Here is a 21,781-nt window from a genome sequence, read left to right as displayed (position 1 = left end):
TTCTCTACCATAAGCCGCCTCCAAAGTTTTTTAGAGAATTTGGTAGTAAGTCCAACCGGCTTCACAACCGCAGACCACGTGTAACCACGCCAGCCCAGGACCTTCTCCACATCCGGCTTCTTCACCTGCGAGATTGTCTGAGGCCAGCCACCCGGACAGCTGATGAAACTGAGGAGTATTTCTGTCTGTAATAAAGCCCTTTTGTGGGGAAAAACTAATTATGTTTGGCTGGCCCTGGCTCCCCAGTGGGTGGACCAAAGCCCTCCCAGGCCAACCCATGGCTGCGCCTCTGCTCAGTCATGTGAAATCGATTAATTAGGGTCTAATGAAGTTATTTCAATTTGCTGATTTCCGTCTATATGAAACTGTAACTGTAAAATCGTTGAAATTGTTGCATGTGGCGTTTATATTTTTGTTCATTATAGATGTTATCCAACACAGTCACAGAAAACAAACTGGATGTGTTGCTGATCTTCATGTCACACAAGATATGCTAATAACACAAAGCCCAGAACGTCCAGTATTAGAGGAACTGTTAAGAACGCTAAAGTATTGTAAGTGAAGTCAAGTAGGATCTGAACAACAGAAGAAATAAACACAAATAAACATTGTGTCCTTAAGCAAAACAGGCCTCTAAATCAACTATTGAGTGTTGTGGGTATTTTTATTTTCTGCACATTTCCTGGTGCCCACATTTATCAGAGGCTTGCTAGCACTAGTTGTGAATGTCTCTCATTGGTTACAGCACAGTGGGACCACAGTCAACATGGATATCTGGATGGAACCAGCCCTGATCCTATACTGGAATATCATATTCCCAATCAGGGGAGGTGACTGGCTGATAGATTCCAAAGGCTATTACTTGTGTATATAAATAGTTTAAACCTAGAACTACAGGTCTGAAGCGAAGCACCTGAATACATATATTTCCCCCTTTCATTAGCTCTAGTTAGTAACAGAACAATGGCAAAACACAGCCCTAATCCAAGTTCTAGTTACATATCGACTTGAGATAAATGTAGGTGTACAGAGTTATACCTGCACTATTAAAGGCGGTTCCACTCCCAAGTGTATTAACACTGTAAACAGGGTAGGGTTATGCATCATGCTGCAGGTTGGAATCGCTGTTAATTCTTTCTCACCAGATGCCAATAGTACTTCCACACAATAGTATTCATCAGAGTGTGGCCTTTCGCCAATAGCGAATCACATTTACAGAGTCCTGTCGCATATGTCTAAATAAGGGAGAAGCAGCTTTTAACAATGCATGGTGATATGTCACATATGATGATGTGAATGGGCTGTGCTGGCTGCTTTCAATGACCCCCCAGGGGCCTATAATCTCTGGAGCCTGTGTCTAGTGTTTCCTGTCTCCTACACTCTGTACTGTTGAGAGTAGTGACCTGACATCAGGGCCTGTATTCACTAAGTATTTCAGAGTAGTGTTGATCTAGAATCAGGTCCCACCTGTCCATATAATCTTATTAATTGTGATCTAAAAGTCAAAACTGATCCTATATCAGCATTCCTACTCTGAGACATTTATTAATATGGGCCCAGGGATCCCTAGGGATCACCACACCCATGTGTGGCCACGGCCATGCCAGCTGGTCCACCCTGAGAGCTGGCACAGCCACTATGCGTGGCGGGTGGAAAGGAGCCCTCAGCCCAGGACTCATCTGTGGGCGAGATTTTAATGGGCACATTCCTCGGCTGGGGCACTGCCCCCCTGTGCCCCCTGGCAACGGGGCAAGGAAGCGTATGGCAGTGGAGCACAATGGAAGTCTTGTCAGATAGCACAGCATCAACAACAACAACAATAGTTTTCCCTAAAGCAGCATCTGCCAAAAGGCTTTCCCCAAATATAGTCACAGTCATTCAGTGTGTTCAGAGCGAGAGATAAATATTTGAACTGCATGGCTATTAAAGTATGTATCTATTCAAAACACTCCACTTTGATGTCACACATTGAAACATAAAGATCTTTCCATCTGGGCCAATATGGAGAAGAGAGGCTATGTTCACACACACTGAATTAAAGACGAGAGGGAAAACAGAGTATGAGTATAAAGTTAGCATATTTTCCTCGCAGCATGTGACCTCTGCCTCAGAGCTGCACCAGAAATCAATGTTCATTAGCTCGTCACAAACCTCTCACCACCACCACCACTATAACCCCACTATCAATATATGTTGGCTGCGGAAAATATTGCCATGCTCACCTCTTTAAATAGCTAATACTTGTTCCCCTTGATGGGGGCCTAGATACTCTCATGTATGTTACTGTAGAATTTGAACTGTGTTTTATGTCTTCTTTGATATACTTGTTATTGACCACAGCCCAGTGGGTTCAGTTGAAGTTTAAGACTTGTTTAGTGGCTTTTCTTGGGGTTACATGGAGGGAGGTAGTGTTGGGGTTTCAATACAAACCCGGTTTAGGGAAGGAGGCTGGGGTTTGGATTCCAACCTGGTTTAAGGTAAGGGGTAGGGTTTGGGTTAGGTAGTGGTCAATATGGTGGAGAGAGGAGTGTCTTGGTAGTGTATTGCTTATTCTATTGTTTTCTTCAGTGATGGGTTGTATTTTGCTTTATTGAATGTATTTCTGTCCCAAAAGGTCCAGGTGCTCGTTCATTGTTTTCAGACCAGAGATTTCGTGAAAGTAGGTGACATGGATGTATTTAGGGAGGCGGTAGGCTGCTCTTATTGCTTTGTTCTGGATTATTTGTAGCTTGTATTTCTGTTGTGTTGATGTGGTTTTCCAGGCGAGGGAAGAGTACTCGAAGACAGGCCTGTTGTAGCTTTGGTACACTTTCAATACAGTTATTGGCGCTGCTCCGGTACTCTTCCCCCACAGGGCTTTCAGGTGGTTGATTATTTCCCCCCCTGCTGTTTCAATGGTTGCAATGCGAATTGTCGACTTCATGTCAAGCTGGAAAGCGACCACCAAGAATGTAGCTGTCTTCTTAATCTTCAGATGTTGTCCATACAGTGTCAGTGTGAGTGGCAGTTTAGAGTTTGTAATTGTTTATTTCACTAAAGAGGGTATATTGTGTTGTTGTTGGGTCTAGTTAGATACGCCAGGTTTTGGGCCATTTCTCAATTTTTTTTTATACAGGTCTGGAGCTTTTTAGCTGCTTTTTGTGAGTGAATGGATGATGTCCAATAGCATAGGTCATCTACTGAATTGGGACACATTTCCAACTGTAGGGGGAGGGTAATAAATATCAGACATGTAGATTGAAAACAGGTGTGGACAGGACCGCAGCTTGTGGGATCCCGGGCCTCAGATCTGAAGGATGTGGAGAATAATGAAACAAAATGTATGTTTATTTTCCGCTGTGTAAGGAAGCTCTGGATGATTTTTATTGTTTTAACAAAGGCCTTCTCTATGTCAAAAAGCACGGCAAGGAAAACAATTTTTTCGTTAAATTATCTTAAAATGCTTTCTGAGAGTCATAACATTTTCTCAGTGGTTAATCTCCCTTTTCTAAACCCAACTTGATGAATGATTTTCTGTACCCTGAGAGCTGTTATAAGGTAGTAGGGGGCTGTACAGTGATTGGGGATTTTATGAACATGATGTAGTGGGGGTTTATAAGTGGCCATGGGGGGCTATTACATGGTACTAAGGGACTGTGTGCGGTAGGGGGAGCTGTGTGTGGTACTTGGGGACTGTGTGTTGTACTAGTAGGGGGCTATGTGAGCTAGCTTGTGTGAGAGGGATGAGTGTGAGTACACATAAGTGTGTATGTGTGGTGTTCTGGTTGGGGGGCATGGCCGGGGGAGTGCTCGCAGCATCTCCAGTCCCAGAGTCCCTTTTTGAGAAAGAGCTGCAGGCCATGTTTCACTCTGCCTTTCTTAATGAGCCCATTCACACAGCAGCCATAATACTCCCATGATTAGAGATGATAGAACACCCATACATCTACTGTGAAATGCATATTAATGCATTCATACTGGCACGCCCAGGAAAGGTGTCTACTCTACCTGCTCCGCTCTGCTCCACACAGGGGAGAAAAACTGCTTCAGGCCTGCGGTCATATAATATCTAAACCTCTAAAATAAAATGCTGACAGTATTTCAATTTAGTACATCCTCTGTGCTCTTTTTTTTAACATAATTATTATTTATGAACAACAGCCACGTATCCTTAGATCACATTCCATAGTTGTGTGTGTATACAGCAGGCAATTGTACATTTCTATACTTAGCCCATGCCTGTTTTTTTCTCTCTTTCTGTTAAAGTCTACAGTGGAGTAATTTCATTATGCTGAAAATACACATTTTCACGCACTCTAAATCATGTATTTTCACAATTACAACACACCAGAGAAAGATATATGTAATTAAACTATACGGAGCAATGATCTGAGACAATCACAGCTTGTTTGCAATGACAGAAGTGTGATATAAACAGTTACTGATTACAGATATGTGTGCAGAACTGATCACTTGCAACCGCTTATGCAAAGAACAGGATGTCATCCAATACGCCTCACAGAGACGAATCAACACAAAGCCACCAGTTCAACATGATCTGGCACTTACCTGAGAGGTGTACTTCTGGGCTTGGGCTTCTCTGCTGCCTGAGAACACAATAACACAGCAGAGACAGAGTCCTGTTAGGTGCTGTACAGTGCAGAACATGCAGTATGTGATGTATAGTGATACCCATCTCTCTATACCACTAAGACATCAGCACAAATAGCCCTGAACTGGGGGAAGGATAAAAGGAGGGATGAATCACGGCCCTGGATGAAAGGACGTAGCTTCAGGATGAATACAGATAGGCACTCAAACACGCACTTTCCTCTTCGTCTGTTTTGTCTGTTTATACCCCTTCCCTTTGAATGGAGGAATGGGAATGATTAAAAGAAGCAGTGAGGTGTCCACTGCTCGATCAATGCTGTCTGGAGGCAAAAACAACTGTGTGATTTAATAGGACCGGGGAGTTTTAGAGAACTAAGTAGGCCTGTTACGGTGACCGTATTACCGCCACACCGGCAATCCCGAATCATGACCGCAGTCAAATTCCACGTGACCTTTTAGTCACGGTAACTGGTCTTCTCCAAGCTCGGATGCTTCTGATGGTCATTAGTAGCCTACAAAACGTGCTAACTGCCTGGTACTCAGCACTGTATTGTCCCTCTAATCACTCTGACATAAATGCAAAATCAATGAAATCGGAAATCAAACCAAACACTTAATGAGAGTTCATGAGCTCATGTTGCGCAACATTTCTATAGGAATTGTGTGATTTGTGTGGGAAAACAGAGATTTGAATGCTTCTATTAAAAAGAGGATCCCTTCAGCTTTCTACATGCTAGCCCTACAATATTTATTTGTCAACCTTCCTAATATTAAGCATATGGCTTCGCTTTACAATAGCAATATAGCCTACCTGGCTGGCATGAAAACGAACCGTGGGAAAAGCGCCCTCTATTCGCTATATAAGTCATAGTTGACGGTATCCCCCTGCCCCTGTTCTGAGACAGGTGCATGATAATGGTCCATTCTCATTCAAAACTAATTTCATATATACAGTACCAGTCAAAAGTTTGGACACACCTACTCATTCACCTACTCATTATTTTTTATTATTCTACATTGTAGAATAATAGTGAAGTCAGCAAAACTATGAAATAACACAAATGGAATCATGTTTGTCAAAAAATATGTAATATTTAAGATTCTTCAAAGTAGCCACCCTTCACCTTGATGACAGCTTTGCACACCCTTGGCATTCTCTCAGCCAAACTGCAAATTAGCTAGAATTTGCAGTTTTTCTAGCCGGCTCCCATTTTGGCTGTAGTATTGTGGCGCGCGAGGATGAGAGCAGGCACTTCGTTATTTATCTCCGGTAATGAACATACTATTCTCCGTCTTAAATTTGATTGTTTATTTACATATTAGGGTACCTGAGGATTGATTAGAAATGTTGTTGACTTATTTGGACAAAGTTTATTGGTAGCTTTTTTTATTCATTTGTATGCATTTTGAACTAGGGAAACCAGTGTATTACTGAATCAAGCACGCCAACTAAACTGACTTTTTGGGGATATAAAGAAGGACTTTATCGAACAAAATTACCATTTGTTATGTAGAAGAAGATCTTCAAGTTTGTGTGCGGGGCACTGTCCTCAGATAATTGCATGGTATGCTTTCGCCATAAAGCCTTTTTGAAATCTGACAAAGCGGCTGGATTAACAAGAAGTTAAGCTTTTAAATGATGTAGGACACTTGTATTTTCATGAATGTTTAATATTACGATTTTGTATTTTGAATTTGGCGCATGTGACATGCGTTCGTCATAACGAGGAGAACAAGGCGCAGCGTGAGATGAATACATTCTTCTTTATTTAAACGAAGAACACTAAACAAAATGAACGTGAAGCTATAAACACGAGTGCTGACATGCAACTACACATAGACAATAACCCACAAAACCAAAATGGAAAATGGCAACCTAAATAGGATCCCCATACAGAGACAATGAAAAACAGCTGTCTCTGATTGGGAACCAATTCAGGCCACCATAGACCTACATTTACCTAGACAATACCAAAACCCCATAGATATACAAAAAGAAAACAAAGATAACTAAGGTCAGGGAACCCCCCCCCCAAAGGTGCGGACTCCCGGCCGCAAACCTAAACTTATATGGGAGGGTCTGGGTGGGCATCTAACCTCGGTGGCGGCTCTGGCTCTGGATGCCACCCCGCTTCTTTACACTGAGTCCGCTCTTGTAGCACAGACCCGTAGATCATCGTCGGCGGCTCTGGACTGAGGATCCTTGCCGTAGGCCCCGGGCTGGGGACCCTCGCTGCGTGGATCATTGCCGGATGTTCTGGACTGGGGACCTTCGCTGGAGACCTCGGACTGGGGACCGTCGCTGGAGACCCCGGGCTGCGGACCGTCACTGGAGACCCCGGGCTGCGGACCGTCACTGGAGACCCCGGCTTGGGGACCGTCGCTGGAGACCCCGGCCTGGGGACCGTCACTGGAGACCCTGGACTGTGGCCCGTCACTGGAGGCTCTGGACTGTGGCCCATCGTTGGAGGTTCCGGACTGTTGCCCGTCGATGGAGGTTCCGGACTGTTGCCCGTCGATGGAGGTTCCGGACTGTGGCCCGTCTTTGGAGGTTCCGGACTGTGGCCCGTCTTTGGAAGTTCCGGAATGTGGCCCGTTGTTGGAGGTTCCGGTCTGTGAACTGTCGCCGGATGCTCTGGACTGGGTACTGTCGTCGGACGCACTGGACTAGGTACTGTCGCCGGACGCTCTGGACTGGGTACTGTTGCCGGACGCTCTGGACTGCCGAGGTGCACTGTAGGCCTGGTGCGTGGTGCCGGCACTGGTGGTACCGGGCTGGTGACACGCACCTCAGGGCAAGTGCGGGGAGGAGGAACAGGGCGTACTGGACTGCCGAGGCATTTCTTGGGGCTGCCTCTCGGGCTTCCGTGCTCGCCGTGTACCTTCATATCGTCGCCGTTCCTCTATTCTCCGGTATTTTTCCTCGTAGTATCGCCGTTCCGCTTTCGCTGCCATTATCTCCTCCTTAGGACAGCGATACTCCCCCGGCTGTGTCCAGGGTCCTGCTCTATCTAATATCTCCTCCCAGGTCCATTTCCCCATTAAGTGCTGTTCCTCCTTTTCACACTGCTTGGTCCTGGTTTGGTGAGTTATTCTGTCACGTTCGTCATAACGAGGAGACCAAGGCGCAGCGTGAGATGAATACATTCTTCTTTATTTTAACGAAGAACACTAAACAAACTAACAAAAATAACCAAACAAACGTGAAGCTATAAACATGAGTGCTGACATGTACAGCAACTACACATAGACAATAACCCACAAAACCAAAATGGAAAATGACAACCTAAATAGGATTCCCAATCAGAGACAACTATAAACAGCTGTCTCTGATTGGGAACCAATTCAGGCCACCATAGACCTACATTTACCTAGACAATACAAAACCCCATAGATATACAAAAAATCCTAGACCCAAGTCAAAAACACACATACCACCCTCGTCACACCCTGACCTAACCAAAATAATAAAGAAAACAAAGATAACTAAGGTCAGGGCGTGACAGTGTGCTCCGATTTCACCGGATGTTGTCGAATTTGATCCCGCTAGAGGGATTTCCGCACTAAGAGGTTTTAAGCACATTAATCGCTTTACAACCGGCGTAGAGCCTAACTGGCATACATAGGTTGCAGTTGAGTTTCAAATGCAACTTTATAATAAAGCATTACATGCATAATAGCATTTTCTGTCACATTTGAGAATGGTGTTTTCCAACTAATTGATTGCATTTTGGAACATCAAATCAAATCTTGTTGGTCACATAGACATGGTTAGCAGATGTTATTGTGAGTGTAGCGAAATGCTTATGCTTCTAGTTCTGACAGTGCAGCAATATCTAACAAGTAATCCAACAATTCCACAACAACTACCTAATACACACAAATCTAAGTAAAGGAATATATAAATATATGGATGAGCAATGACATAACATCATAGGCAAGATAAAATAGATGGTATAAAATACAATATATACATATGAGATGAGTAATGCAAGAAATGTAATCCTTAAAGTGGCATTATTAAGTGACTAGTGTTCCATTTAAAGTGGCCAATGATTTTAAGTCTGTATGTAGGCAGCAGCCTTGCTGTGTTAGTGATGCCTATTTAACAGTCTGATGGCCTTGAGATAGAAGCTGTTTTTCAGTCTCTCGGTCCCAGCTTTGATGTACCTGCACTGACCTCGCCTTCTGGATGGTAGCGGGGTGAACAGGCAGTGGCTCGGGTAGTTGTTGTTCTTGATGATCTTTTTAGCCTTCCTGTGACATTGGGTGCTGTAGCTGTCCTGGAAGGCAGGTAGTTTGTCCCCGGTGATGCGTTGTGCAGACCGTACCACCCTCTGGAGAGCCTTGCGGTTGTGAGTGGTGCAGTTGCCATACCAGGCGGTGATACATCCCAACAGGATGCTCCCAAATGTGCATCTGTAAAGGTTTGAGAGGGTTTTAGGTCACATTTCTTCAGCCTTCTGAGGTTGAAGAGTCATGTTGTGCCTTCTTCACCACACTGTCAGTGTGGGTGGACAATCTCAGTTTGTCTGTAATGTGTACGCCAAGGAACTAAAACTTTCTACCTTCTCCACTGCTGTCCCTTCAATGTGGATAGGGGGTGCTCCCTCTGCTGTTTCCTGAAGTCCACGATCAATTCCTTTGTTTTGTTGACGTTGAGTGAGAGGATGTTTTCCTGGCACCACACTCCAAGAGCCCTCACCTCCTCCCTGTAGGCTGTCTCGTCTTTGTTGGTAATCAAGCCTACTACGGTTGTGTCATTTGAAAACTTGATGATTGAGTTGGAGGCGTGCATGGCCACGCATTCATGGGTGAACAGGAAGTACAGGAGGGGACTGAGCACGCACCCTTGTGGGTTCCCTGTGTTGAGGATCAACGAAGTGGATATGTGGTTTCCTACCTTCACCCCCTGGGGGCGGCCCATCAGGAAGTCCAGGACACAATTGCACAGGGCGGGGTTGAGACCCAGGGCCTCAAGCTTAATTTTGAGCTTGGTGTTCAATGCTGAGCTATAGTCAATGAACAGCATTCTTACATAGGTATTCCTCTTGTCCAGATGGGATAGGGAAGTGTGCAGTGTGATGTGAGAGGCCCCGGTGCACAACTGAGCAAGAGGACAAGTACGTTAGAGTGTCTAGTTTGAGAAAGACGTCTCACAAGTCCTCAACTGGCAGCTTCATTAAATAGTATCCATAAAACACCAGTCTCAACAGTGAAGAAGCAACTCCGGGATGCTGGCCTTCTAGGCCATCTATCCATGGTTTCTGGTTAGGGTAGATTTTAATAGTCACAATGGGTACAACATCTCCTATACACTTCCTTATAAACTCACTCACTGAATTAGCGTATACATCAATATTATTCTCTGAGGCTACCCGGAACATATTCCAGTCCACATGATTGGTCAGACCAGCGTTGAATAGTTCTTAGCATGGGTACTTCCTGTTTGAATTTCTGCCTATAGTAAGGGAGGAGCAAAATGGAGTCGTGGTCAGATTTGCTGAAAGGAGGGCGGGAAGTTAGAGTAGCAGTGATCCAGTGTTTTTCCAGCGTGAGTGCTATAGTCAATATACTGATATAATATAGGTAGCCTTGTTCTCAAATTTGCTTTGTTAAAATAACCAGCTACAATAAATGCAGCCTCAGGATACATGGTTTCCAGTTTGCATAAAGTCCAGTGAAGTTCCTTGAGGGCTGTCGTTGTATCGGCTTGAGGTTTATATACACAGCTGTGACAATAACCAAAGAGAATTCCCTTGGGAGATAATACATTTGATTATGACAAATTCTAGGTCAGGTGAGCAAAAGGACTTGAATTCCATTATGTTGTTACAATTACACCATGGGTCGTTAATCATGAAACATACACCCCCCGCCCTTCTTCCCGGAGAGATGTTTATTTCTGTCAGCGAGACGCACAAAGAATCCAGGTGGCTGTACTGACTCCGACAACATATCCCGAGAGAGCCATGATTTCATGAAATATAGTATGTTACAATCCCTGATGTCTCTCTGGAAAGCAACCCTTGCCCTGATTTCATTGACCTTGTTATCTAGAGACTGGACATTGGCCAGTAATATACTCAAAAGCGATGGGTGGTGTTCGCGCCTCCGAAGTCTGACCAGAAGACCACTCCGTCTTCGTCTTCTCCGGCAACGTTGTTTTGGGTCAGCCTCTGGAAACAGTTCAAATGATCTAGGTGGTTTGTAAGAAAGATCCGCTTCAAGAAAGTTGTATTCCTGGTCGTAGTGCTGGTAAGTTGCTCTGATATCCAATAGTTCTGTATGTAATAACACGTAAGATTTTCTGGGCTAACAATGTAAGAAATAATACATGAAAAAACAAATTACTGCAAAGTTTCCTAAGGACTAGAAGCGAGGCAGCCCTCTCGGTCGACGCCATTTTCTTGCATACCATACATTTGCACTTATGCCATGTGCGCATTGCTGCTATGTGAAGAAATATGCTAATAGTTTATCAAAATTTTAAGCTAAACGTTCTGATCTGTTGCATCACCTCATTGCTTTTAAAATATTTTTTGATGTGAGTGATTGTATTAATTTGGGATCTCTCGCGTCCCACAACTGTCCCAGACTATGTAGAATACCAATAGAACAGTTCAACTTTTGTACTATGGGGGATAGTAGATTTACATAGGCTAGTGGCCTACTTATCTTGTTGGCTGATAACAAATAAATGTCGACAGTTCTTCTAACATCTTCAATATGCGCCTTGCAATTCAATGAGAAGGATGCGCGCAGTTACATCCCAGAAGTGTCTGTCTTCACTAGTATCGTACTTCGAAGCTGAGATTCCTTTGAGAAGGACACGATCAGGTGACGGGCACTGGCTAATAAGAATTAAGATATCTGAAAGAGCAATGTGAGTGAGATGTGCTTCGTAGCACGCAGCAGGGAGAAGGGAATTATTATATTCAGCCCTAGGGCACAGCGGTCACTGGCCGCAAAAGGCCAATGATTTTTGGGGGGGGCATTACTGCCACACAAGGGGGTTGCAACCAGGAAAATCGAGGCATTATCAAGTGCTTGTAAAATTGTGAATTATAGACTGATGAAGTGTGTGCGGCCTGTGCAAGAAACATTTTTCAAAACATCATTGGAGTCGCATCATGCAGCCTTAGAATGTATTAAAAATCAAACATACAGTATAGCCCAACGTTTGTATCACAAAAAAAGTTGCATAAATAACTCTAAATTAAGCATTTAGGAGGACCTGTTCCTTTGCTAACCACTCAACACAAAATAGCCGTGTGAGTACACTCCCTCAGAAATCGTTTGGAGAAAATATCCTTACTATTTTATTCATCGATGTTTATTATCTATGCATAGTCACTTTACAAATGATCTCAACTAAACTTTACCCCCTGTATACAGCCTCGTTACTGTTATGTCATTTTCTTGTGTTACATTTTGATTAGATGTTTTTTTTACCTTAGTTTATTTAGTGAACATTTCATTAACTCTATTTCTTGAACTGCATTGTTGGTTAAGGTCTTGTAAGTAAGTATTTCACAGTAAGGTGTTGTATTCATCACATGTGACAAATAAAAATGTATTTGATTTGATTTGTATTCTTCATACTATAAAATTATTTTAAAATAATACCACAGGTTTCTAAGCACATCCTGTGTGCTAAATGAACTAGTGTAGCCCACATCCATATGGCATAGCCAGATCAGGGCCTAACACAAGGACAACTCAGAGTATACTATTCTGTTCATCTGAAATAGACTACATTTTCTTCATATCATGTTTCTTTAGACCTATCTAAAATAAATAATGAATTTATTGTGATGGTGTAGGCTATATTATATAAATGGATCTATTAGACTTTTTAAAATGTAGATGTTCCAAATATCTGCATCAGTGGCTTGTAGGCTATGTGTGGAAGCCAGGAGATGCGAAATGTGTTTATGTTAATTAACAGTCAATTACCATGAGACTGGCAGTTATTTGCTTGACAATCACCGGCTGACAAAACTTCATGACCGCCACAGCCCTACACCTACTATAGTAGCAGAGAGGCTTTGCATCGAATCAGCATTTCCACATTTAAAGTAGGCTACATGTCCACATACAGAATATAATACTTGTTACATTATACATTAGTAGGAAAGGTCTTGCTACTAAGCTATGGAATTTCCATAGGCTTGATTTGAACCTACATCACTGACACCTGACACTGATTTGAAGCACAGACAGGTGACAGTAATTTAATACTATGAGGATTGTTTGTTCAGCCCCCCTCCCCTTTTTCCCAAATGTATTCCCTATAATAGAACAACAACACATTGTAACAAACAAATGAACATTAAAGTGTTTCCTCTCCGATGACAGTTCAGTGGAAATCAATTACACATGCAGACAGACACAAGGGACCGTAGCATGCCACTTCACAGTGAATGAAGGGTGCACAGGGAGATGAGTGTCACTGCTACATCTGTAGTCCTGGAAATATGATGTAGCCCACAATGTGGGGGGGAATACAAAAAATAAAAAACATTGGTGTCAAGTCCTCTTTGAAAGCATATTCATCCGCTTAAATAGTGTTTGAGCAAGGTATAGAAATAAAACCCCTTGGCACCGACAAGTAGTGAAGCTGTTGGCCACCACAACCTGTCCTGACTACCACCAGGGCACAGGCAGGCCCACAGCCACACACTGGCCAGGCAGGCTAAGTTTATTGCTGTGACCATTGATCTGTGTACAGTCCATTTATCATTCATGAAAGGAGCCAGTGATCTTCACAGTATATTAGATGAAACAACTCAGATCATCTGTCAACTGCTCTCTTATTGCTGTTTCCCTCTCCACAGGGATTTGGGCTGCTTCCATCCTTCTTCCCCATTCGCAGGTTGCTAGGCAACGCAGCTGGGGGCATGGCTGCTAGTGTGTTTGGCTCGGCGGCGGCATAGATACGCACTCCAGCAAACTGTTTTAATGGCTGCTGGGGCTTTTTTCATGCTTATGAGCTGTCTTTGGGCATTCGTTTCAGGGGTTGCGTGTGTGTGGGAAACTCAGAGGGTGGTTATCGCTAAAGAGAAGGAGAAGGGAGAGGGGAGGGATGGGGCTGTGCCGGTGTCACTTTTGTGACTACCATTAGATTTGCCTAAAAAGGCCAGCCATGACCAAGTGCTTATCTATATAACCAAGAGTAATACAACATAGCTCAAAGCAAGATGTTCATGAAATTGACACAAAAGGAATTCAACAATATTTAAGAATACTTCATTGTGGCAAGCAAGGAGAGTAATGCACTGCTATTGAATTTACTGGTCCATTGCCTGTAGAGAGGACAATATCTTTCCAAAAGTGATGTATGCCACACAGTGATGTATGCCCCCAATTTGTTTTCAACCTGAATATTCAACTGAGGGGTGATTGAGAAGCATTAGCTCTGTTGTGAGATTAGTCTTACAGGGAAGGCAAAAAGGTCTGTTTTAAATTAGCTCATTCGAATACTAGTAGTTGATGATTTCAGGATTTGAGACATCAGATGAACCGGCCTCTTCACTCACTCATCCGCCTTCAGATTCATCATCTCCATCTCCACTATCTCTTAACAAATTATGTAATTGAACTTCGAAACCCCTTGTTAAAATACTATCATTAGTTTTCCCCCCCATCTATGGTGATCAGTCACAGCAGTATCCTATTCATTCTGGGTAGGGGGGCTGTTTTATCATAGAGAGAAAGCCGGCTAACATAAATAAAGACACCACTGTTTGTGATGACTAGATTTCTTCTTAATCCACCAGGACATCTGAATGAAAATATGGCTGTTGATTTAGGGGAGAATGTTTTCATTTGGTTGGCCCTTTCACTGCAGTATTTTTTGAAGAAACTAGGCAACACAACCCCGACTAATTGACCACAGTCCTCAATGATCCTCTGTGCTGCTGCAGAACTAAGCAATAGACCATTCTCACAAATTTGTTTTAAAAAATCCTACAATTCATACACAGCTAGAAAATCTCCAGTGAATTCTGGTAGACAAAGAGGAGAGGGAAGGAAGTGCTTGCATAGAGAAAAAGGAGGAATGCATGAACAAAACAGGGTTGAGGTGTTTCTAGCTGATGAATAGAACCAGGTAGCTGAATAACAGTGAGGTCAGAGGTGCTAGCAGCTCCAGCAGTCCAGGCACAGCAAACCCCCCTACCCCCTCGTAGCCCCCCTCTCCCATCTGAGAACCACACCCCTTCCCCTCAGTGCCAGGTGATTTGTCTGAGGGCTAGGCTGACCTTTTTATTCTAGCTACTGTCATAACTGCACCAAAGCTGGACTGAGAGCAACACACAAGAACAGGAGAGAAGGAGAAGGAAAGGGACTAAAAAAGAAATCGAGACAGTGTGTGTAGAGGAAAATATGGAGAGAAAGAGAGGAGAGAGAGAGAGAGAGGGATGAGAGAGCGAAAAAAAAAAAGAGAGCCTGGGCTGATGCTAATTGCTTTAGATACAGCACTATGTGGGCACTGGGAGATAGAAGCAGCAAAATTACTGCTGCAGGTTCTCCCCAGCCCCCTCCTGCTTCTCTGTCAAAAATATATTAATTATACCTCCTCTCTCCACTGCCCTGAGTCACATGTGCTGGAGCATGCTGATCCACTGTGTCTGGCACTCACACTGGGGCTGTGTGTGTGTGTGTGTATCTGTGTAAGTGTTTGTTTTTCTGTATGTGTGTGGGTGGGGGCGGGGGGGTTAAGCTGGTTGCTTATATAAGGACAGGATGCGTTTTTTGTTTTTATCTGTATTGTTGTGCATGCAGAGGACAGGGGGAGGAGGGGGACCAAGCAGACTAGTGTGTGTTTATTTGTGTACAGACACTGCTGGTGTACTGCAGGCGATGACAGCGTGATAATGTACCATGCACTCATTTGCAGTAAGCCACTTATAAACACACAGAGATGCAAATGCATTTCACACACATACTGTACAGCACGCCACACACACACACACACACACACACACACACACACACACACACACACACACACACACACACACACACACACACACACACACACACACACACACACACACACACACACACACACACACACACACACACACACACACACACACACACTAATATGGGAGTGCAGTGCTGTTGTTAGAGCGATATTAGAGCTCTGTATTCACTGAATGAGTATGATGGCCTCAGTGTTTAATAACTATTATTAAACTACCAACCGGTCGAAGGTCCTGAATGGATGATAACTATGATCAAAATACAAAAGAAGCACAATGAGAGCCATTTCGAACGAACTAATTCAATAGTTCCTGCTGTGTTATTTTCTGGCTCAGAAAAACATCATATAAAGAGATACAGTATACTGTACATAGAAGGGTGTTGATGAATTTTACCTGTTGATCAGTGTCCTCTTCATCACTGCTGATCTTCAGGTCATCCTCAAGCATTCTGCAGAAAGACAAATAGACAGCTTCAGGTCACCAATTTATGTACTAATTTATTCAACAAACTTATACTGAGGTCTCCTTTATCATCCACCTCTCTATTTTGGGATTTTGCTTATGATAAAATATTAATTAAATGAATAACCCTTTAATAACCCTGCAACAATTCCCCATATAAAGTCAAAACATATAGTACTGCTCGAAAGAACTGGAAAGAACTTATATATTATTCAAATCAGTGCATGTAAAAGGTATTTTTTTTATTAGGACACTAGCACAATACTTTTTGGGATGATGTGCCATTATTTACAGAAGAGCAAAATGTATCTCTCCATAGTGAGGTTTGGCATTACTCTACTCTCTGTTATATATACCATCTTTCAATGCAATTCAACATTGAAAAAAAACATCCAATCCCTTAGCTTGCTTCAGACCATAAACTATCACAAAGTGTTTTCAGAAAGAATGATGTCATCTGACAAATGGTTATGGGGTGTGATGACATCATAGTAAAAACACAATAAAACCGGGCCAGCAGGCAGGCTAGCAGCGAGCTAGCGCTTAGCAACCTACATTTCTACATAGAGTGGCTGACTGGCCCGGAGTGTCTAACACAACATGGCTGTTAAAAAATAACCCAGGCGGGGAATTTCCCCCTCAGTTAGAACAATAAAAGGAGCTCTATGAGAGAGGGAAATGTGTTTAAAGTTTACTTTTCTATGACCTAAGCTGTCGTGCAGCATCTTAGATTGGGCAGAACTTTGAACAAAACTGCCAGTCATTAACCTGATAATATTTAACAGATGTCAGGAGAAGAAATCTTCGCAACACAAAACCAGGTGGCTGAAGTGGACGCGTCCAGTGGATTTACACTCAGTTGGAGCCAAGCTGGGGGGGGGGGGGGGGGGGGTAATGTCTGTATGTACATGCATGTGTGAGTGTGTGTGAGTGTGTGTGTGTGAATTTGAGAGAGAGACACAGAAGAAAATAGAAAAAGAGAAAGAAAGAAAAAGAAAGAAAGAGGGAGGGAGAAAGAAAAGAGGGACAAACATGGTCTATTTCATTTTTAACTTCTCTCCAGCCGGTGTGGATAATCCAGCCTTTAATTGGAGACAAATCAATAGTAGGAAAAAGCACACCTATAAATTCACCTGAACAGTGTACACTGCAGCATCTTACCCACAGCCCTATTCACTCTAGGAGGAGAGGTGTGGTTATACTTTTCACTTTTATGACACCCCAAAAGACGTGTATAAAAACGATACCCTCTTAAAGAAGTCCTGAAGACCCTAGAAATGATGAACGTAGGTTCGGTGCACATCTGTTTGAAACATTGATAGACCTCCGATCCAAATGAACTGCTTGAAACATAATTAGCCCCAGGACATCTCCCTCTGTCAGGAAACCACAGATACGCAGTTGCAACAACATATCAGGACTAACAGGACTTTATAATAAATACCTTTGAGGATAAATAATAAATATAGACTGTTTCAGCCTGAGAGTGAGACAGTTTTTTTAATGGACTAATTGGGGCTGTGTTTATCACTTTGCTAAATTAACCTTCAAACCACAAGGAGGACAAGGAGTTAAACTGAGTTTTATATTATTTTAACTTGAATATAAACACTTTGGCAGCACAGCTAGAAGTGAGCTCACAGAAACATTCACCTCATTACAATTGGCACACCATGAGATATAGAGACCCAACCTGCATTAAGTCATTTATATTTAAAAAAAAAAAAAAACCTTCTTTCCTACTTGGCATTAGTTGAGTGTATGCTTAAGGTTTGACGTTTTGGCAAACATATGTGTTCTTTTACAGGTGCTCAAAGCACATTGATAAACCTGACTGAAGTGCAGTCTAATGATTTAAAATAGGATTAGAGTCAGCTCTGGTGAAGCCTTGAGAAATAATGTGATTTACAACATCCTATCTTACTACCACACCATGTCTTTTTCACTGAAGCCACCCATGAGTGAGGCTCATTTGAATTGTGTGGTTGGCACTGGCACTGTTTCATCCTGTTCCTTTGCTTTTACAAAAGACACAGCACAGGAGTGTCTAGGTCAGGGTAGAAGTGTCTCGGGTAGGTCAGGAGTGTCTAGGGCAGGGCAGGAAAGGGCAAAGGGAGGGTCAGGAAGGGGAAGATTAGTCAGGGCAGCAGGGCAGTTCAAGGGGTGATAGGGGGAGAGACGAGAAGAGGAGGGGTGGGGAGGGGAAAATAGAGATGAGAGGCCGTACAGAGCTGAAGAGGGCAAGCCCAGACTAGAGCAGCACAGCTGGTGGAGTGAAGCAACACAGCAACACGCGGTGACAGAGTCTCCTGGCACTAGCCCACTAGAGAGCTAGCGTAATGATAGGGAGGGACAGGCACAGGCTGTGATCATTAGCCACCAGCTAACTCCCAATCACTACCTCTGTCTATCTGTCAGCACCCTCAGGGAAAATCTCTCTCCACCCTTCCAGCCTTTCAGAATTCAAATATACTGGAGACAAACTATGATAAGTCTTTAGAAATAATACATATTACACAGACAAATGTTCAATAATTGTTGTGATAAGTAACTATGATACTCTGAATGAACTGGATGCTGGAATTTTGATAAGGTATTATATATTATTTTAATGTACTTCATATTAAGTCATGTGGATATCAAGAGTGCCTACATGGCTTCAAATGTTTTAATTGCATTACCTTGTGAAAATCATGTGTGACTTGAGCATGTCTGACTGACATGACAAGCTGTCGAGAAAATAAAAGAAACCACCAAAACACTTTCTCAGTAAATCGTATAAATTTGGTAAATGGCGGTTGTCCGAGGCACTACAGAAAAGCATTCTAAACATATCTAATCACCAATGTCCTGATGTTGACATTTCTCCTGAACACAGAATTAAACTGTTTGTCACTGAGTGTAGTACATGTCAATGTGTCACTGATACATAATTGCACTCATCAACAAGACCACTCTCTTGGGCACTGCAGTAACCCTCCCTCCCCCTACTGCCCACTGTATTACTGTTATTATTCCCCTGCATGCTCTCACGTTATTTTTAAATGGAGCGAAAGGGCTGCTAGATTGGCATTTAAGAGTGACCCTCCGTGTTTTCAGTTGGATGGCAGAGGTCGACTTTGTTAAGCGTATAGACCACCGCTTTTTCCCATTTAGCTAGGTGGGCTGGAAGCTCCAAAATAGCTACATCTCTCTCCTGTCTATTCTTGGGCACGAGGGAGGCATGTCACCACTCACCAGGCAGTTGGGGACCATGGGAGTGTGACCCACCCTCCTCAGAGAGCTTCTGGAGGTGGAAGATGGGGAAGGGAGGAGGGTTGTACTGTACACCCTGGGATGTGACACTTCACCAGGGGGATGACTGACACCCCTGAGCCTCTATCCTTCCACGTCCCTGGTACCTGGTAACTAACTCCATGGTACTGTGCCAGGAGACAGACACATCGCCATGATGAGGGAGGCCATGCGTCATCTCTTGGGCCCAGAGAGAGACAGCATCATCTCAGGGGTATCAGATATGTGTGTGTGTGTCAGAGGGGACATACAGTAACTGACTCTAATATCCCCTACTGTGACAGCTCTGTCACTGTCGAGCTGTACTGTCATAGTGAGAGAGATATAAATGAAGGAGAGGGTTAAATTTAGATGCTATATTTTACTGTTGTGTATGTGGGTGGTTGTGATGATGACAGGGTTAATTTTGGGTAATGCAATGGTTCTTGTGATTCCCTGATGCTGTGTTAGACAAGGACAGGAAGGAGAGGCTGGGGGGAGGGGAGATACATTAGGCTTGTTAAGTTTCCCCTTAGAGGCATAAGAGAACATTTCTCCAGCCTTTCCTGTGTACCTACCTTTTCTCTATTCCCTCCGGAGCGAAAGCCTGCAAATGCAGTAACTGTGGGGGCCTTAAAACGAGTGTGCTTTTAAATAAGCATTCAATCCATCTCCGCGTTATTGTGTCAATCAGTTCCGAGGTACACGGAAATGCACTTGGACAGATGGAAGTAAATAAATATGCTGTGCATTACCCTGGGAGAAGTGTGTATGTTTTTATTGTGTGTGTATCCTTGTGTGTGTGTTTGTGTGTGTGTGTGTCGAGAGCTCACATGCAAAGTGCCTGTCGTCCGCTGTGCTCCTGTCTCCTGCCCTGAGACGCTGCTTTGTTCTAGATCTGTCACTTAGAGCAGTCGTCGGAGGATCCAGTCAGCTGAGAGAGGGCCATCAACACTCCCAACATCACTACCCATGCCGTGTGTGTGTGTGTGTGTGTGTGTGTGTGTGTGTGTGTGTGTGTGTGTGTGTGTGTGTGTGTGTGTGTGTGTGTGTGTGTGTGTGTGTGTGTGTGTGTGTGGAGTCTGAAGCATAGGATGCATAGGAATAAGTGAATACGAGATAAAGGGCCACGTAATGAGAGAATACTGTACATGTTTAAATGCATTAGAATGAGACTATTCTGTATTGAAGAAATGACTGTGTATACTATGAATGGGGAGCATGGAAACAGAGTTCTGGTGAGAGCTACAGGGATCAGAGGGAAAGCATCCTGAATCCTCCTCTCCTCTCCTCTCCTCTCCTCTCCTCTCCTCTCCTCTCCTCTCTTCTCCAATTCTCTCCTTTCCTATACTCTCCTCTCCTGTCTTTGCTGCTCCCTCCTTCTAGTTTTCTGCCAGGCCTGCTTCTGATTTAGAGTAGGGGTTCTCTCTGGCCCCTCTACACACACACACACACGCAGGGCCCCAGCCATACTCTGAAGCCTCGCTTTTTCTAAGCGATGGATTATTTAGATTGGCCCTGAGCCATCTACCACTCTAATTTCCGAGAGCTTGAGAGAGAGAGCTGACTGGAGTGTCACATCAAGAGGCTACGTTGACGCTTGTGATGGATGCCTTTCCCTCGTCTCCTCTGCCTGCCTGTGAGGCTCCACTCTGTTCTCTGCATTTATTTCCACCAAGTAGGAAACATCTGACTACTTCTTTTTTCAAACTCCCCTGTCTTAGTCGCATATAACAAGCACTCGCCTCACCATTAAAGGCACTTGAATATATAAAGTTGGTGGTCATGAATTCCCTGCAAATATTTATCTTTAGAGTGATAGTACCAAGAACACATACAGTACGGTGGCTTCCAAACAACTTACAGTAGAGAGCTCTACTTACTGTAAGTAACACTCAGGTCCCTCCTCAATACCTTATTCAATGCTTTCTGATAGTATGTTCACAGCAATTTTATGTGTGTGTTGTGATGATACTATATTACATTCGTGTGGAAGGACACATTAAACACATGGTGAGGGTACAACAAACATTATTATCCTTCAAATAACATTTCTGAAGAAAAGCATGAAAATAGTAATTTTTTCCAAAACTCTATTTTACGAAGGGTCTTTGGTAGAACTGTGATTTGAGCAGTGGTTGTTGCCATGGCAGTTTGTGCGTGTGTGCATTTGTGTCTGTGTGTGTGTGTGTTTGTGTAAGTAGTGGCGAGAGGTGGGGGGGGGGGGGGGGGGTTGTGGGACTAGGAGCGCCGGAGGGGGCTGTGATGCAGTTCGGGTCCAAACACAAGGCCTCATTAGAGTCTGGAGCCTCAGCCTTCTGCCATGGCAGCCCTGCAGGCCACATGCAACCTTTCCCAAGCAAGCAAGCAGCCTCTCTCTCTCTCTCTCTACTTTGATGAATTCTACTTTGATGACTTCCTGACTTTATTTAGGTCTGCAGACCCATGTGATATAAATACTG

At 43.6% G+C, this 21,781-nt stretch overlaps 1 protein-coding gene and 1 long non-coding RNA gene across 3 annotated transcripts in view; one reads left to right on the top strand and one right to left on the bottom strand.

Annotated features, from left to right (window-relative positions):
* Nucleotides 1–21,781, top strand: part of LOC149978235 (uncharacterized) — a 1,155,107-nt gene that overhangs the window by 161,799 nt on the left and 971,527 nt on the right. The window lies entirely within an intron of this gene.
* Nucleotides 1–21,781, bottom strand: part of LOC110488546 (AF4/FMR2 family member 2) — a 181,557-nt gene that overhangs the window by 47,886 nt on the left and 111,890 nt on the right. For both annotated transcript variants that reach the window (XM_021560781.3, XM_021560782.3), the window contains 2 exons: nucleotides 15,978–16,032; nucleotides 4,549–4,586 (listed from right to left, as the gene is read on the bottom strand). In XM_021560781.3, coding sequence (XP_021416456.3) covers nucleotides 4,549–4,586; nucleotides 15,978–16,032 — 93 coding nt within the window. The remainder of the gene's footprint in view (nucleotides 1–4,548; nucleotides 4,587–15,977; nucleotides 16,033–21,781) is intronic.

This window comes from Oncorhynchus mykiss, chromosome 14 (assembly GCF_057628025.1).
Source record: "Oncorhynchus mykiss isolate SJ-2025 chromosome 14, ASM5762802v1, whole genome shotgun sequence".
In the NCBI taxonomy this organism is placed as follows: domain Eukaryota; kingdom Metazoa; phylum Chordata; class Actinopteri; order Salmoniformes; family Salmonidae; genus Oncorhynchus; species Oncorhynchus mykiss.
The sequence above is the reverse complement of the archived record's forward strand: the minus strand, read 5'-3'. Positions and strand labels throughout refer to the sequence as shown.